General features: G+C 41.7%; 2 protein-coding genes across 3 annotated transcripts in view; one reads left to right on the top strand and one right to left on the bottom strand.

Annotated features, from left to right (window-relative positions):
- The window catches only part of Prkg1 (protein kinase cGMP-dependent 1), a 1,194,442-nt gene that overhangs the window by 661,100 nt on the left and 514,139 nt on the right, over positions 1–19,203 (top strand). The window lies entirely within an intron of this gene.
- On the bottom strand, positions 2,367–6,151 carry Cstf2t (cleavage stimulation factor subunit 2 tau variant). The gene is made up of 2 exons (XM_036209444.1): positions 4,464–6,151; positions 2,367–4,423 (listed from the first exon to the last, which is right to left on the bottom strand). The coding sequence occupies exons 1-2, from the start codon at positions 6,068–6,070 to the stop codon at positions 4,111–4,113; spliced, it is 1,920 nt and encodes a 639-aa protein (XP_036065337.1). The 5' UTR covers positions 6,071–6,151; the 3' UTR covers positions 2,367–4,110.

Genomic DNA, 19,203 nt, shown 5'->3' with positions numbered 1-19,203 from the left:
ACACATTTCAAATGCTATTACAGCTAATGCTTAAGACAAAGGGAAATGAAAACTGAGTTATTGCAAATTAATTTTTTTCTGAGGAAGATTAATTTGGGACCTTTTCATTAAAGTCCACATGAAGCATGTAAGTGGATTCTAAAATTGGTACAAGTCGATTCATGTTAACTGCAGGCAGTTGAGATGAGGTGTGTGCAGAAATAGTTCATACATTTTGGCAGAATTATTGCAAAATATGTTTTATGTAACGACAGAATTCTGACTTAAAAGAGCTAATTAAGAGAGATACAGTGGTTTGGAGGAAACTTTTCATTTCTCTGTGCCCATAAGATTATCCATTCTACTTCCAAGGCAGACAACAAATGATTAATTTAGCAGATTAAAAAAAAAAAAAAATCGCCGGGCGGTAGTGGCACATGCCTTTAATCCCAGCACCCGGGAGGCAGAGCCAGGTGGATTTCTCTGAGTTCGAGGCCAGCCTGGTCTACAGAGTGAGTTCCAGGAAAGGCACAAAGCTACACAGAGAACACAGAGAAACCCTGTTTCAAAAAACAAAACAAAACAAAAATCAATTTTCTTGATAATGTGTTCATTCTAAATGTCTATAAATATTACACATACTAAATCACACAAGATTAACTATAGTCAAAGATTTAGTGTATTTTATCCAACCTACTGAATATTTACCTACCTTTAGGCCTTAAATCAAGTCAGTTATAAAGAAATATTTTCCTGTGAAGCTGGTAATTATTTTAGTACTCTTACCATAGTATTTACAAAGTACCTGGTGTGTTTCTTTTTACTTTTTGATAGTGTGACCTTGTCTCAAAAAGAATTTCAAGCAAGCAAACTTTTGAGTGCATAAACACATAAACACATTAAAAGGTCTTATTGTTAGATCTAAAATAAATATATAAGCATACTACACATCAATACTACATACCTAAATAGTACTTATTATTGACATAGCTTTATTAATTTTAATAATTAATATTAATAATGTGTTAATAATGTCCTCAATATAAATGATTGTATTCTTGATAATACCCCAATTGGAGAAACATACATCAACCAGAGAAGTCTGTTTAGAGACATTCTTAGTGAGAAGACTCAGATGTCAACTGCCATTATTGTCCTAAGACCTGACACACCATAGGGAATAAGGTTCTGTAGACTTTCTTAATGTCCTGTCACAGTACGAAGTGTTGCAAGTTGTGATACCTACTTTAAGAAATGCTTTCCCTCCACTAAAATTCCAGTCATATACAACCTCACTTAGACTAGCCTACCTTCGCCAGATCCACATCAGTGCATACCTTATATCCCAAATCAGAAACCCTAGAAAACCCACTTATCAATCAGTAATAGGGGAAGAAAAAGGTTATCAGTATTACAGTCTAACACCTTCAGCAAGTACTGTGAACACATTTGTGTGCCAGATAGTTTGAATTATTCTCCTATAAATGAACCAAGACCCTTTATTTTTTAATACCAGCATCTGTAAGTTATTAAATAGAAATGAGAAACTATTTTATCTTCTCATAGTAAAGGTGATTGCTTTTCATTTTTGAATTGATTTTAAGGGTTTGTTTGTTTTTCTGATATAGGCACTAATGTGGCCCTGGAAAGCCACAAACTCCTTGTTCTCCTGCTTCCACCTCCCTTTGGAGATTACAGGCACTTTCTTCTAATTTGTATGCCCCCCCCCTCCCAGCTGAGGACCGAACCCAGGGCCTTGCAAGCACTCTACCACTGAGCTAAATCCCCGACCCTTGTTATAATTCATTGGTTTTGTGATGAATCTCAGTCCTTTGGGGATAAGCTTACTTTTATTTTTTTGGTTTTTCAAGACAGGTTTTCTCTGTGATGGGATGAAAGGTTTCCGCCACTGTCCAGAGATAAACTCATTCTTAATGACAAAATATTTTTTCAACTAAAACTGGATGTTTTACCCATCCTTTTCATCTGTTTCTTTTACTACAGCATATACAGGAATGAGTAAGGCACTTCTCATATATCCTATTTGCTGTCTACTGTAAGTACAAGTTGGGGGCTGTGGGTAGTGCGAACATAGTACTTTATAGTAAAACAAATGCTGTCACCGCTTAAGACAGATAAACAGTGCTCCTGGAACAGTATTCCAAGAAAGACACCAATGTCTAATGTGCAAGGAACCACCTCAATGCCGCTGCTGATCACACTGGAGTGGCAGAATCTTCACAGTATTCCAGCTCTTGAACCACATACACAATAATTAAAGGGACTTATCAATTTCCTTATTTTGCTTTTTTCATTATATATAATATATATACCTTAAAAACAGGTATTCTCAAATGTATTAAATGAAATTAAACATACAAAATACCTTAATTATACAACCTTTTTATTTAAGCTTCATTAAACAGTGCAGATTTTCTTCTAACAAAGACTGGAAGATTAGTCAGTGAGAAGTTTGGGACTAGCAACCACAATATCAAAAGAAGTAAGTAATTGAATTAGCCAGAACTAGCACAAAGGTAGAGAACACTAATCTAGTCCAGGACAGGGGAGGCACAGGGAACACAGGAAGCTCAACACTATCACAACTAAATCCTCGTAGGAAACTAGCCTAGGGTGAAAACTTGTGCACTTAAAATGCAGAAACGTGAAACTTTGCAAGGGGAAAACAGGCCCTGCATCAGCTCTCTCCCTAAGGCTGCTCTTCCCTCTGTCGCTGCATGTTTATTAGCCCACAGAGGAATGTCACTTGGTCACGGGGAGCTTGTGCTTCTTTGATTAACTGGATATGACACAATGTCTAGGTGTCATACCCTCAAAGCTAAAAAATAAGATAGTGGCTCTAAAGGAAACATCTTAAACTCCACATTCCTTATTTTAAAATGTATCTTGTAGAAGTATATGCTGTGACCAAATGGCTTTTATGTAGGAAATAGAATATTAGCTAAGCAGGTGCCAAGTCTACCTGGAAACATCTTAAACTCCACATTCCTTATTTTAAAATGTATCTTGTAGAAGTGTATGCTGTGACCAAATGGCTTTTATGTAGGAAATAGAATATTAGCTAAGCAGAGGTGCCAAGTCTACCTGGATCTCAGCTCTAGTAGGATGATTACAGAGAAGTAGTTTATGAGGTAATCAAACTGTGAGACACACACACGCCAAGACCAAGGTCTCCAACTTCCTGTCAACCAAATGGATTGATTGCATCTATGTATGGAAAATGGTCTATCAAGAACTTGGCAGCTTTACTGAAAGAAACCACTATTCAAGAAAGGCCAACTCCATGTCAACTGATTCTTCAGAAAATTACTCACAACCACACTTAGGGCTTAAGAATTTTTTTGAGAGATGTATTAAGCAATTACTTGAATCTCACCAGAAGACTTTATGTAACTCACCTGACACTACAACTATCCTGCAAAATCACCACAGCTGGGACCAGGCAAGGGTATTAATGGTCTCAGAAGAGTCAGATCAATGAATCATCATCCTGAGATTTCCCATAACAGAGCTTTTAAAAAAAACTATTCCATTGCTACAAATTTTACCACAGACTGTTAGCTCTAATATTTCAAAATAGTCCAAAATAACTAAAGTGTTAACTTTAATACAGTCAGTACTCTATTGCTTCAAAACAGAATTAATATTTTGGTTTACCAAAAAGTGTACTTCACATTTTGACATTCAGTTCAATATACAACCAAAAATCTTTAAACTATATTGGTACATCAATACTGTTAACAGGCCACTTTCAATTTTTATGTAGTTCCCACAGTTTATTTAATATTTTTAAAATGCAGTTAACAAAGTGCAGACATGTTACTATTGCTGTATCTTCCTCATCACCTTATTTGGTGGGATGCAGTCATTTTCAAGGTTCCCAGTAGAGTAACAGTGACTAAGTGAACAGGCCCACTCCTTCCACCCCTACCCTCAATCAAAAAGGGAGAAAACACCAAGTGAGAAGGCTAGAAGTAAGACTTAGGGCTCAGGGAGAAGGGAACCTTAAGTCAGTAAGCCTGGGAACACAGAAGACAGATTTCTGCACCCCCTTCATGCCACACAATAAACACTGAAGGAATAACTAAGGGCTTCCTAATCAAAAACATTTCAGGAAGCACCGGTGGACTTCTGGATTTGTTCCTTTAGAATCAAGATACTCTGCCTTTGCTCAGGAGGCAGCATGGCGATCTGGTCTGCAGTTAGCTGAAGAACCTGCATGATCAAAGCGGCTTTTTCTTGATCTTGTGGAGTTACCTGGCTTTGCCCAGGGCTAAAACTGCTAGGCTGGCCTCCACCTTGCTTACTCGCTCCTTGCATACCTGCTCCCTGCATCCCTCCTTGCATGCCTGCTCCCTGCATCCCTCCTTGCATACCTGCTCCCTGCATCCCTCCTTGCATGCCAGCCCCCTGCATCCCTCCTTGCATGCCAGCTCCCTGCATCCCTCCTTGCATGCCTCCTCCCTTGCATGCCGGCTCCCTGCATCCCTGCTCCTTGAATACCTGCCCCCTGCATGCCACCTGCAGGATTTCCCACTCCTGCAATGTTTGGAACCTGTCTAGGTCCCTGAGGGCCACCTGCCCCCATATTAATGGGACCAGGACCCTGGATTCCACCAGTCATCGGGCCTCTGGAACTAGGGCCAGGGCCCCTCATCTCCAGTCCTCTTGCATCCATGCCTCTTGCTTCCATCCCTCTGGTTTCCATTGCACAGGTCTCCATTCTTCTCTCCATTCCTCGTGGCTCCAAGACCTCAGTTTCCATGGGCCGCGTCTCCATCCCTCGAGACTCTCTTCCTCCTCGACCATCCATAGGCAGACCTCTTTGATCTATCATGGGACCTCTGGGCTCTCCAATTAGCATTCTGGGATCTGCTGCTAACGGCCCTCCTCTCATATCATGCGAAGGGCCACGGCTGTCATGACCATGGTGCATGGGGGGACCCTGGTGGGGTGGACCCATATAACCTCTGGGTTCTACTTCTCCAGTAACTGAGAGCAAAGTCCCTCCGCGTGGGTCATTTGGAGCATCTCCCAAGAGTCCTCGAGGAGGTATGCCACCAGAAGGCATGGGTCCACGAGGGATTGGAGGTCGAGGATCTGACATCTGCATTTGTCCTCGCTCTAAGGGCACTGGACCAACCACCGGCATGCCAACTTGTGGCTGCATTGCTCCTCCTGGAGTTAATGAACCAGGTCCAGGTCCAGGAACTGCGGCTGGTATTGGCCCCGGAGCTGGAATTCCTCCCTGTATAGAAGTTTGCATCAGAGGAGGAATGTCTTTCACAGGTCTTCTTGGCAAATGCTGAGGCTGAGGGGCTGGAGGATTCTGTTGGTTCAGCATAACATTAGGTCCGGGGCAGAGCCCAGGGGCAGTGGCAGGGCCGGGACCTGGGCCAGGGCCAGGGCCAGGGCTGGGGCCCGGACCACCAGGGCCAGGCCCAGGGCCAGGCTGAGATTTGCCTGGAATCAGTGGTGTGACATGTATCTTACGATGCAAAATTTTCAGTGCAATCTCTGGATCCATGATTCTCATCACCACTTGGGCCTGCAGCAGAGCATATGCCAGTTGTGGGTTCTGAAGTAGCATGTTTCGAGCTTCCTGGTGACTGTTTTGGACACACAACTTCATTTGCTTCATCAGCTCAAACATCTGCTCGGGGGGCAGGCTGGCGACTGCTCTAGTAATCGATTCTGGAGCATCTTCTGGATCAATAGGGTCCCCATAGGGCGAGTCAATGATGGGCGCTGCCGGGCCTAAGCTCTTTAACTCCTCCTTGTTCTTTTCACTGGCGGCATTGTCCACCCGAAGCGCTCTCCCACTAAATTCCCGCCCATTGAGGTTCCGCATGGCACTCAGCGCAGTCTCCTGGTCTTGGTACTCGCAGAAGCCATAACCCTTGGGCTTTCCTGTCTCTCTATCGTATACGAGACGGAAACTGACAACGGAACCAACCTCCGAGAAAATGTCCTTTAACTGCTCCTCCGTCGCCTCATACGGAATGTTCCCCACGAACACTGAACGCAGTGACCGATCCATGGCTGGGTCTCTCACCGCCAAACTCGACATGATTCCGGCCGAGCATACAGCGGAGAGCAAATTCGTCCAAGAGTCGTCCTCTGGCGAACCACACTTCCGCTGTGTAACGGAAGCAGATGACAAACTTCGGGCAGAAACCGTTCCGCTATAAGTCCATAGTTCCGCTAGGCCGCAGAAACTGCTTCCTGCGACCGGACTAATTTGTCTAACGCCTTCCGCCTCCGGTCGCGCGATCTTAGATCCGCGCCTGGTTACTGACAGCGTGTTTCCTTTCCATGATCCTATTGGTCAAATTTCCCAAGCGTCCCGCCCCCTCTTCCTGCCGTCACCGGGTGCTTTAGAACTGACCACATTAAAGATGGCCGCCCAGGCTTCGCTGTAGTAACCGGTAGCGTCGGCTTTCTCGGACGATTGGGGCGGTTTTCCTTGCGTTCGACGAGCGGGAAACCGCCAAACGAAAGCTGATTTAAGGCTTAATGTTTTAATTTCTGATACGTGTGTTTCACAGCTGCTTCCGTTTAGTACAGAATATTTGAAATATTTAAAATTATATTCCAGATTATGAGGTAAAAACAGTGATATCTGTCCCTTAAGATTAAAATACCTCGTCGGGCGGTGGTGGCGCACGCCTTTAATCCCAGCACTCAAGAGGCAAAGCCAGGCAGATCTCTGTGAGTTGGAGGCCAGCCTGGTCTACAGAGTGAGATCCATGAAAGGCACCAAAACTACACAGAGAAATCCTGTCTCAGGAAACACACACACACACACACACACACAAATTAAAACACCTCCTCAAAAAAACATTTTAAAAAATTAATGTCCAGAAAGACAAACTAAAGCATCTGTCAGCTGCAGCCCCGCCCCCATGCTATGACTTGAAAGTGTTCATAGGTACAGGATCCTTTTAGGTTTTTCTCTATGTGTGCAGGCAGTTGGCAGTGGTCATTCCTCTCTACTAATATTAATCGACTTTAATGCTAAATTGGAATTAACTAAGAAGTATGGTTGCAGGGTATGGATTAATTGAATTTATTTAACTTTTGTTGTACACATTTAGGTAGCTGTGATTTTTAAGTTATTGATTGATTGATTGATTCAAGTTCTCTTGAATCATCTTGAATCATAGTTCTCATCTATGAGATGGAGTCTATGTAGTCCTGGCTGTCCTGGAACTCACTATGTAGACCAGCTGGCCTCAAACTCACAGAGATCCACCTGCCTCTGCCTCTCCAGTGCTAGAATTAAAGGCGTGCACCACTATTGCCTGTCAGCATTTTTTTTAAATATTGGGCTGTCAATTTATTCAATAAATTAAGATATCAGGTGTACTAAAGTTAGTTTTGTTGTCTTAACGCAAGGCTCGTCTTCAGCCCAGTTCGACTCAGAATTCACTGTATATGTAGTTCAAGCTATCCTCGATGTGTAGTCCTCCTGTATGCCCCTGTATGCTGAGATTAAAGGCAAGCACCACAAGCCTTGTTCTTACCTGACTGATTTTCAAAGAAAAACACATCAATCAAATAAAACATCTGAAGCCTGTGGGATTATCCTTCACACTTGTCACTGTTAAAGACTATCAGCTTAGTCCAATGTAGAAATGGTTTTTAAACTCTTGCTCTGAGCATCTATCAGTCATATTAAAAAATAAATGCCTTAGCTAAAATCATAGGCATTTTCAACAAACAGGATTACCGACAAAATCACCCAAATCTCCACAGATCTGGAAAAAGTGTGGTATTTACAGAAGGGAGGTCACACAATTCTGGATACCAGAATTTTGGACAGGCTGAGTCTCATTATGAGTTCAAGGATAGCACAAGCTCTATACTGAATTGCAGGCCGACCTGGGATATGTGTAAGATCTCCCTCTCTAAATGGTTTTAGCTATTTCCAGAAATTAAATTTTATATGCAATTGTAAAAACTATAGTCTTTTGTTTGTTTGTTTGTTTGTTTTGTTTTGTTTTTCGGACAGACAGGGTTTCTCTGTTTAGTTTTGGTGCCTGTTCTGGATCTTGCTCTATAGCCCAGGCTGGCCTCGAACTCACAGAGATCCGCCTAGCTCTGCCTTCCGAGTGCTGGGATTAAAGGTGTGTGCCCCTGCTGCCAGGATAAAACTATAGTCTTTATGAGTCTATAGATAGTATTAAAATATTAAATCAAAGAGTTATCATAAATTGGCATGCTGGCTCATACCCTTAATCCCAGCCCTTGAGACACTTCCCAGACATCCTGGTCTACATACCTAGTTCTAGGCTAATCATGACTACACAGTGAGACCCTAAAAAGATAAATAACTAAATAAAATTTAAAAAGCATTCACTATAGATTAAGTAAACCAAGTCTAGATATATTCGTAAAATATTTTGAATAGTTTCAGGCACTTTTTACCTTTCATGCTGAGAATTGACTTGAGGACCTCAACCCTATCACTAGGGCCTTTTATTTTATTTGTCTTGGTCTTTCAAAGAATAACCAAAACACTCCACAAAAAATTTCCCTAGTCCTTCCCCTTTCCTGTAGGTTAAAAATAATTCTTTTTCCCTTAGATGCAAGCAATTTCTTATCTGGACCTTTTTGTTAATAGTAATTCATTTGCCTTTTTAGTAGAATTTTGATTTGCATCCATAAATAACTGAAGGAAATATGTAGGTCTTTTTATCTGTTGACCCTCTGCCTCATTATTTCTCATTCCATAAATATCTTGCCTCGCCAGGCGGTGGTGGCGCACACCTTTAATCCCAGCACTCGGGAGGCAGAGCCAGGCAGATCTCTGTGAGTTCAAGGCCAGTCTGGGCTACCAAGTGAGTTCCAGGAAAGGCACAAAGAAACACAGAGAAACCCTGTCTCAAAACAAACAAAATAAAACAAGAAAACCTTCCCTGGCACTGTCAGTAGAGCAGTGTGAAAACCGATCTGTTGGAACAATTTCTCCGCCGGAGATTTGTATGCTAATGCATCAGACCCACCAGGAAACACCACAAAAATGAAAGTTTTCCACATCTCTCAGAACAGAAATGCGTGTTACTGATGCCTGAAGGCAACTTTAATGCAGGCCATGGTTGGAGAGCTACTCCACTACCAGGAGACAATCTTATCGTGCATATGCAGACAGATTGACAGGTTCAGATACTGTGTTTTATTTAGTTTTCACCAATGTCTCCTTGGACTCCAGGGTGAAGCTGAATCTGCGGAGTTCCTGTTATTTCATTTGTTGAATTCAGTGTGTCTTTAGAGTCTGAGAACTAACAAAACCATTTAACTTGGAAAGAAATAAGTGGCGTTGAATAACGCAGTCCAAGTTGTACAGGGCTGTAGGCAGGCCTGTATTTTACTTCTGTTATTTTATTCCTAGGTCAATGATAATTCTTCCAGGATACTCTTTTTAAGAACTGGATACATGATGAAGTATCTAGAACCAGAATGAAGTAATCTAGAAAGATCTAGATTCCTAAGGGAGCCTTCCTGGTAGACGTGGTATTGAGAGATGCTTCACAGTCTAATGTAGACAAATAGAACTGAAGCAATTCAGGCAGCAGCTACAATTGGCCAAGGTATGAACTTGAGATTGTGTATTTTTTATGACCTAGAAGCAAGCTAAGATGGCTAGTGGCCGTAAGTTTCTGAAAGTTAAAGTCATGGAAACAGTCGTGATAGTGGCGTCAGCAGTAACAGCAGAGGCTCCTGAACACAACTCTTATCACATTAGCTTTCCAATCCTTGTCACCCAAGTGTGGCATCTGCCTTCCTACTGTGACATCCTCTGACGTGTCTTCATTTTCACTGCTCATCCCTCATCACTTTGTGTGCTTTTTCTGGCCGACCCATACACTTCATTTTTTGTCATATACAGTTGGCTTTTCTATCTGCTGGCTTCAGCCCATACTGCCTATTTACGATACCTTCGTTTCCCACTTCCCAGTCCACCACATTTAAGTTCTAGTTCTTCAGTGTTTACCTCAATGTCTTTCCTACAGAAAGCGGCAGTATGAGTTTGGTGGCCATGTATTAGAGGTGTCTTTGAGTAAGATAGTCACAGTGCCTCAATTAATAGCTAATTGGAATTAGGCACAGAGATGTTAATGAGTTTGTCTAATTATCACAGGCTACAATTTTACACATGCCACTTGAATAAAAAAAAAATAAGCTTGAAAAGAATCATTCTACTCAATGAATGGCCCACGCAAACACAGTAAGAGGCAAAGCTACAGCCTGAAACCAGGTCTCTTGAAATTAAGCTTCCTATTGCTCAATTAATCTAGTTGTCGTGGGTTACTGAGGCCTGGGCACAGCCTCCATTGGCCTTTTTCCTGATTACCTCTGAGTGTTACTAATTGCAATTTTGATACGACAATCAGTGCTATGGCAACAGATGGACTGTAAGTATAAAGACTGAATTAGTTGAAAAAAAGTTTCCCTTTTTCAACTGATAGGGCCAACACAACACCTCACATAAGGCTTTTTAGAAGTGTGCAATCACATAGGTAATGAATTCATTTCTGTAACAGAACCTGGATTTCTCAGGCCCCAAATTAAGCTAATCTGAGAGATGTTTTCCCCAAATTTGTAATACACTTAATATGAAAAGACCATAGAGGGGAGTAAATAGTAAATTTCATTCACTTATGATTCACTTTTGTTGGGAAAAAATTACATAAATTTGGGCCTCTGAGAGTATACCACACTGCACAGCTACAAGTCAAATGGAGCCAAATGTTGTGTATTCCAACACCATTCTATTGATAAGTTAAGGAAATGAGGCACGAGAAAAACAAGGGCCTGAAGCAGAGTTAACTGCCAACTTACTGGCACCATTTATATTGGGTCTCGATCTTTAGTCTATGCCATGCAAACAGTGTTTACAGGTAGTATGATGAAGGGCGTTCGACTTAAGACTTAATCTTAGCCTTGGGTTGACAGGAAATCTTGCGTTCTTGGACAAATCACGTCTTATTACTCCCACTTTGGCATCTTTCAAATGAGACTGCTATCACCTGTGTTGGACTGTTGTGTAGAATACTAACATTTATTTTACCATTTCTCATCATATTATATTATTAATCTGCAGTTTTCTATAATGGTAATATGCAAAGCAGAGCTTTAAGTGGAAAGAGATACAAGTCTTCCTTATTCTAACACTGTTTTGAGATGTACATCATTTTTATCCTTTATGAAAGGACTGGATCTGACGAGCCAGTGATATGTGGTTAGATCGTTTTATTTATTTATTATGGTTTTTCAAGACAAGGTTTCTTTGTGTAACAGCTCTGCTGTCCTGGAATTCACTCTGTAGACCAGGCTAGCCTCAAACTCACAGAGATCTGCCTGCCTCTACCTTCTGAGTGGTGGGATTAAAGGCGTGTGCCACCACCTCCCAGCAGATCATATTATTTTAAATGTGTATACAGACAACTTTATGATGCATAACAGCCATTTGTTGTTCTAAGCATGCACATTTGTAGCTGAGAATTTTTTTGTCAGGCTCAATCCCATAGGACACTTAAGTGAGAGTTTACTAATCATATTGGTGTTTATGAGGTTCTTTTAATGAACCATGTTCTCTTCAAATATTTGGTTAGCTAAAATCCCATTTAGTCATTTTTGTTAAATAGGTTTGTGTGAACTTTGACAGTAGATGGAGTACACAGACTCCTCCAACATTGTCTTGGTCTACCTGTTTGAAGTGCAGGATCATGTTCAAGCTGTCATTAGATGGTTCTTTTTGAGTAGGCACTGCCAGACAAGCCTAGTTATTCAATCATTGGAAGACAGAACTACCTGGACAAGAAGCAGAATGCCCCATTCTTGCTTATTATTTCCCGTGACCAGAATAGTCAAATACTCAACTTCAAAGAAATGTCTGAACTACACAGTTCTCTTCATAAATTGGGGTAGTATTTCCCTTCTGAGGCACTCTGAGCCTAAGAAGGAACCTATCTTGTCCCCCAAGTTGTAGGAAAGTGGACTTTCTGTAGCACTTGGTTGGGGGCCAGAGATAAAAACATCACCAACAGAACAACAGTGTGACAGAATGTATTTTGAATTCCTTATCACAGTTGAATGCTCCCCCAAAAACATTACTTCAGGGGTGCCAGTTTACATTTGTCATATTATGCTAGACTCCTGAGAGTTGAAAATTAGGCTAAAATGTAAAGTGTAGTGTATATAGGAATGTCACAGCTAGTAGTCCACTGCAGCTACAGAAAGGAGCGACACGGGGGGGTATTTTAATACTGTCTCATGACCTGTCATATGTCAGTCTGGTATGAGTGCTCTGAGAAAAGACCACAAACTGTGTGGCTTAAAGAACAGAAATGTGTTTTCTTTTCTTTTCTTTCTTTCTTTCTTTCTTTCTTTCTTTCTTTCTTTCTTTCTTTCTTTCTTTTTTTTTTTTTTTTCCGGAGCTGAGGACCGGTATTTTCTTGCATAATATCAAAATGCCAGCATCCTTGCTTTCCCCTGAGGCTGCCCTTGAACTGCATTCTCACCTGGCCTTTCTTCTGGGTAGGCAGAGCTATAGAGCCTCTGCCTTAAAGGATGTTACATCAAATTAGATTGGCTCTCTGTGCTTATGGCCACATTTAACCTTAGTTATCGCCAAGCTCTAACATGAGATACAGTCACTGTGGTGATATATATTGTGTCAAATAAAGCATGCCTGAAAGATCAGAGAGGCAGAGAGCAAGCCACTAGTTCTTACACCTACAAAATCCTCAGTTTCAAGAGAGTGAGCTCCTGTTGCCTCACACCTTATATATACCTTTCTGTGTCCTGCCATCCTACTTCCTGGGATTAAAGGTGTGTGTCTTCTCAAGCAAAGACATGAGATCTCAAGTGTTGGGATTAAAGGTGTGTGCCACCACTGCCTAGCATCTATGTCTCATTTAGTGGCTGGCTCTGTCCTCTGATCCCCATATAAGCTTTATTGGGGTGCATAATATATCACCACCAGTCACAGTAGACATTAGGTCTTCAAATATCAAATGGGGGGGGGTCACAATTAAGTGCAGAACACAAGTAAGTCAATAATGTTGATATCTTCAGGAAGAGAAGGAAAAGGTATTTTCAGGATTTCATGATGCTGTGTCCCGTCTCCCAGCCCCCAAGCGTGTGTAAGTTTGTGTGTATGACTGTGTACATACATGTGTACATTAATATGTGTATGTATGTTTGTGTATGTGAATATGTATATATGTATACATGTGTGAATATGTATGCGCGCGTGTGTGTGTGTGTGTGTGTGTGTGTGTGTGTTGTCCTTCTTCCTGCCTTCTGGTCTGCACATTTGTACTGGTTCTTTTGTGTTGGAAACCAGAGCTCTCTATTTTCTCTCCTTTCTTCATTGCTTCTTCAGTTCTCTGCACGTGTTAAGTGCCACGTGTTCTCTGATGTCTACCCCTTAGTTCAGTATGGCAAGGGGTATGGGTCCAGGGATGAAGTGAAACTCTGCCCCAACTCGACTGCTGCAGGAGAGATCAACCCGTGCACGGAGTGCCAAGAGGTAATGTCCCTTGTCTGTGGAGTCACAGAGAGGTCCGGAGCATGAGCTGGGGTCCAGAGTGACACCTATTATCATATACAGATTTTTGAATGAATTTGGTTATTGGTGCAGTAGCACTGGTAAAGGCTGAATCCCCATGGACCATGGATTCCAAAAGTAATTGTTGTTGACAAACATCTGTAACTCCACACATGAAGGTAAAGCACCATACACATAAAATAAAAGATTTTTAAGATAAATGTTTAGTTCATAACGCATGATCTTCAGAAAACACACTGTATATGATGTATGACTTTATTGAAGTTGAATATACATTAAAAACCCCACACTCCTCCATCTTTTGTCTAAAAAAGATTGATAACTCTATTCTTGGCAGTTTAATGGCACAACAATAAACAGTGACAATGATTCCATTATTATCATCTTGGGCACAGTCTGGTGACATTTAGGTTGAAATAGCTGTGCCTACTTTCCCATCTGGCAGGACAATCAGGAACTTCTTCTCCTTGGCCTCCAGGGGTTTGCCAACTCCCCCCAGGTACCTGGAAACAAAAGGCGTCCCTGCAGGGAAAGCAGGAAGTGCAAATGACCTATTCCTCCCTGTGCTTAGTCTTCTGTTAGTCCTGAAAATGGAATTGTGTGTGTCAGGCCAAGGCCCTGAGGGGTTCAGGACAGAGAAGTTGATACCTGCAGGGCAGATAAAAACAGAAGTGCAAAATCCCCGCTGCCTATTTAGTGTTTTCAATCTGCTGCCCAGGTCCAGGGACTGGGTAATTGTTGCCATTCATTGTCACCAGCAAGACTTCCAAAAAGAGGCCAGCTTCCAAGGAATCCTCCTGAGAGCAGGTGTCTGCAGAGGGGGAGGTGGCGATGGGGAAAGGCAGGAAATGCATGCACTCCCATCCCTGTGAAAACTGACTTGAAGCATTTCAGTTAGGGCCTGAGAAACCTAGTGAGTGGCCCCTGATATGGGAGCTTACGTGTGAGCCAAAATGCAGTGTTCACTAGAAACTTCCACTTGTTTTTCCTCTCAAATTCTCACTGAAGATTTATATTGTGCAGGTTCAAGTTTGTAGCAGAGGAACAGCTGTGCCTGTGAGGATTTTCTATTCTGTCAAGATACAGGATGTGAGCAGACAGTTTCCAAACAGAATTGTGATTTGTTTGATTTCCTTAGAGGAATACAGAAAATGAAAACGGAACTGGTGTGTATCCAGTGACTCTTGCTCAGGTGAAGATGAAAGGGATTTCTTTTCTTTATCTTTCAAAAAAGCATTGTGACTTCTCTTTGTCACCCTAGTAATCTCATGCCACATGTCCCGGTGGTGAAACTGTGAAATCAGTGACCACATGACAGAACCCTGAAAAGCTCTAGCAAAAGTTGGTTTTGTCATTTTTACTAAGGCACTGAAACCAACTGCCAGTGACATAGGTGATTTAATAGACACCATTTAGATAATATATTATTTTGCCAAAAAAATTCATTGCCACAAGTTCTTTCCTAAGCTTTGGTGGCTGCTTACTTATAAAAACCGACTGCCTAGGAACTGTAATTTATTTCACAGAGGGGAAAAGTAGACCAGAGATGGCTATTAATTTAAGCTGTTTCACATTGAAGCTGTCAAGCCAATGAAATAAATGCATATAGACTAAAATATGTGACTGTTTGGTAAAAAGAAATACGTAAAATGGCAAATCTCATGTTTGGAAGTTGAAAAGCCATTAGTTACAAATAGGGTGTTAAAATGGATTCAATGTTTTCTAACTTTAAAGTCGGAATGACAAATGAGAAAGCATTCTGTAGACTCTAAAACATTATACACACCAGGCTTGTGTAGGGTTATGTAACACAAAGGATTGTGCTGTGTATTAGAATAGGGTCAGCAGGCCAGAGATTTCACTATCTGTCTCAAGAAAGAGACAACCAAACCAAAGTATTTATAGTCCCAAAATGTTACCAAGAATCTAGACAACAGCTACTTCAAGCTCAGAGTTCAATGTTCACTGTGACTTTCCTTTCTTGCACTTAAAATTATGCTTATTATATGGGTGGCCATGCTTCTCTCTGTGCAGAGAAATGAGGCCACAGACCCCACAAATACACCATGGGAGAGACAATCATCCTCAAGCCGAGGACTAAGGCACATTTACAACAAAGAGTGGTGTGAAAGAGAGAGAAATAATGAAAAGGACGTGTTTTGGAGGAAGAAGGATCTCTCTCACTTTGAAAGACAGAACACATACAAAATGCAAGAAAATGATATAGAGAGATAGGTACCGATGTAACAATTTTATGGGTTTTAGTGTGTACCCTCCTCTCCCAAACCCTAAAGAATATATATATATACCAGTGAATGGCCAGGTCACCTTCCTGTAGTCACGGAAAGACTGAGACATCTCTCTTCTATTCTGAAGTTAGATTAATAGTTCTGATACTTTGGAAGGTAAACTGGTTGTTTTATCAATTGATCACAGGCTAGACATACCTGGAAAGAGGGAATCTTTTTGGTTTTATTTACTTATTTGAGACAGGGTCTCTCTATGTAGCCCTGGTTTGTTCTAGAGCTTGTTGTGTAGACCAGGCTGGCCTCAAACTCATATAGATCCACTTTCCTCGGCCTCCAGAGTGCTGAAATTAAAGATGTATCATCACAGGCAGCTGGCAGAGGAAATCTTTGGGTTGGGTTTTTTTTTTTGTTTTTTTGTTTTTTGGTTTTTTTGGTCTTTTGAGACAGGGTTTCTCTGTGTAGCTTTTGGTGCCTGTCCTGGATCTCACTTCTGTAGACCAGGCTGGCCTCGAACTCACAGAGATCTGCCTGGCTCTGCCTCACGAGTACTGGGATTAAAGGTGTGTGCCACCACTGCCCAGCGGCAGAGGAAATTTTTTTTTATTAAGAAATTTTCTACACACTCTACATACTATCCATAGGTCTCTCCTCCTCCTTCCTCCCACCCCCCAGCCCTCTTTCCCAAGCCACCCCATATCCCCACATCTCCCAAATCGAGGTCTCTCATGGGGGAGTCAGCAGAACCCAGCACACTGAGCCTAGGCAGGTCCAAGCCCCTTCCCACTGCACCAAGGCTGTGCAAGGTGTCACACCACAGGCACTGGATTCCAGAAGCCTGCCCATAGACCAGGGACAAATCCCAATCCCCCTGCCTAGGTTTCTCCCAAAACAGTTCAAGCCAAACAATCATCTTCAATATCCAGAGGGCCTAGTCTAGCCCCATGGGGACTCCACAGCCACAAGTCCACAGTTCATGGGCTTCCACTAGTGTGGCTGGTCATCAGCAGAGGAAATCTTAATTGAGAAAATGCCTCCATAAGATTGACCTGTAAGCAAGCCTGCAGAGCATTTTTTTTTTTTTTTGATTGATGATTGATATGGAAGGGCCCAGCCCATGGTGAGTATTGCTACCCCAGGGTAGGTGGTCTTAAGTTGTATAAGAAAGCAGGCTGAGCAAGCCTTGGGGAGCAAGCCAGTAAGCAGCACCCCTCCATGACCTCTGTTTCAGTCCCTGCTTCCAGGCTCCTGCCTTGAGTTCCTGCCCTGACTTCCCTGGATGATGTAATACAAATTATAAGGTGAAATAAGCCTTCTCCTCTCCAAGTTGCTTTTGGTCATGGTGTTTTATTACAGCAATAGAAAGCCCAAGACAGAAGGTTTTATTCGTTGCTTGTAGTCATAAAATACTGGCAAACAAAATCCTATCAGCAATCAATTAGGTAAGGAGTTATATTTATTAATACTACATATTATAAAAATATACTTTCTTTTGTATAATTTCATGTACACACTTTTAAAATGAGAGAATCTCATATGTGCTCCTGTAGCTATATTTCAATAAGCAAAGTCCTGGATAGGGCAGTGTTGTTATATAACCCCAGTCTTTTTTTTGATCCCAACCTTACAACAGAATGCTTACGTGCACTTAGATGCTTGTATGAGCTGTTGCTTGGTAGGTTCATAAACTGTTTCACAAATGCATCTCAGACCCTTGTAGAAGCAGTGAGACTAGGACACAGGTCATTAGAGAAGCTTATTTTGTGACTCATCTTTTATTGCTGTCAGACTGTATCTACTGTGTTCTTTACCCATCGCCCCATAAAAGTTCCATTATAAGTTTTAGAGAATATTTTGAAGTTACTAGATTAGTTACTATTAACAGTTAAAATTACTATTTTAGAAATACTCTTGTACAAAGTCATCCAAGTTAAGATACCTGGGTCCTCCCTAGGAACTTTAAAAGGAAAACTCAATACAGAGTCTTGAATTTGTGTTTGTTATGTATACCTGAAGCCAAGCCCTCAGGAAGTCTGCAGATTTCACTCTGAGAGAGAGACGCCATTTGAAAACCCTTGCTACTATTTTCTTTATAAGGAGGGCATCTATGTGTTTGATAATGTCACTGCTCAATGGAATTGGTGATCCAACAATCTATGACAAGAACAGCTTTTTTTTCCCCTGGATCTCACATTGTAGACCATGCCAGCATGGTCTCGAACTCACAAAGATCTGCCTGCCTCTGCCTCCCGAGTGCTGGGATTAAAGTGGTGGCAGTGCACCACCACTGCCCGGCCAACGAATGGCTTTTAAAATAGCATCATTGTTATCTTTGCTGTGAGTAGTTTTAGGACCTTTATCTTCTTGTTTTCTCGTATTTCAAAGAAGTAGGCATTACATCCACTGGGCTTAGCTAGATTCTGGAGGGTTTGATAGGCTCTTTCCAAATGTTACTGCCTATGAATATAGAGGCTTTGCCCTGTGGCTGGTGAGCATCTCCCACTGATAGATACCATCTCATAAGCTTTGCTCTGCAAAGTGATGTGCCCTGATGGCCGCATCTCCTGGTGAATGAGACACTCCTCTTTGTCTTTCCTTCCACCACTTCCTAACCCAACTCTTCACTTCTTTTCTGTTTGAATCTCCAGCCCTGCTGGAACGCGAGGGAATTTGCTCTCTGCAACTTCTGTTAGCAATTAGAACTTCAACTGGGTTATTAGGCAGAAAACTGGCTCTTCCTTTTTTTTTTTTTTTTTTTTCATCCAGGCTTCTTGTAATTGCTTTGGAGAATATTTGAATGATTTTTTTATGGCTTTTTGTTGTTGTTTTGTTTTGTTTGTTTTTTCGAGACAGGGTTTCTCTGTGTAGCTTTGGAGCCTGTCCTCGATCTCACTTTGTTGACCAGGCTGGACTCAAACTCACAAAGATTCTCGTGGCTCTGCCTCCCCTCCCAAGTGCTGGAAATAAAGGTGTGTGCCACCACTGCCTGGCTAGACTTTTTATGTTTTTTAACTTACAGTTAAATAATATTCTCTGCCTATCCAAATTTGTGTCGCAAAAGAAGCCATGCTCACTGTAATGCGTCTGTGTGGTCTTTTGGTATCCTGAGACCTAAATGCTTGCACGTGTTTTTGTTTTTTTGTTTTTTTTTCTTTTTACAATCTTCTACTTAGTCGCCTGAAAACAAGCTGCCTGGTCACTTATCTGGATAAACCCAGTATTCCCAGAACAAGTGTGGAGATAACCTCCTGTTTCTAGGAGTTTCCTTAAAAGGGGGTGGTAAAACAAGCATATTATCTATTTCTGTGCTGTTGCTGTCATTTATTGAGTTGCCAAGGCAACAAGCTGATAACAAGATAACGGTGTCAATCAGTATAG

This window comes from Onychomys torridus, chromosome 1 (assembly GCF_903995425.1).
Source record: "Onychomys torridus chromosome 1, mOncTor1.1, whole genome shotgun sequence".
In the NCBI taxonomy this organism is placed as follows: Eukaryota; Metazoa; Chordata; class Mammalia; order Rodentia; family Cricetidae; genus Onychomys; species Onychomys torridus.
The sequence above is the reverse complement of the archived record's forward strand: the minus strand, read 5'-3'. Positions and strand labels throughout refer to the sequence as shown.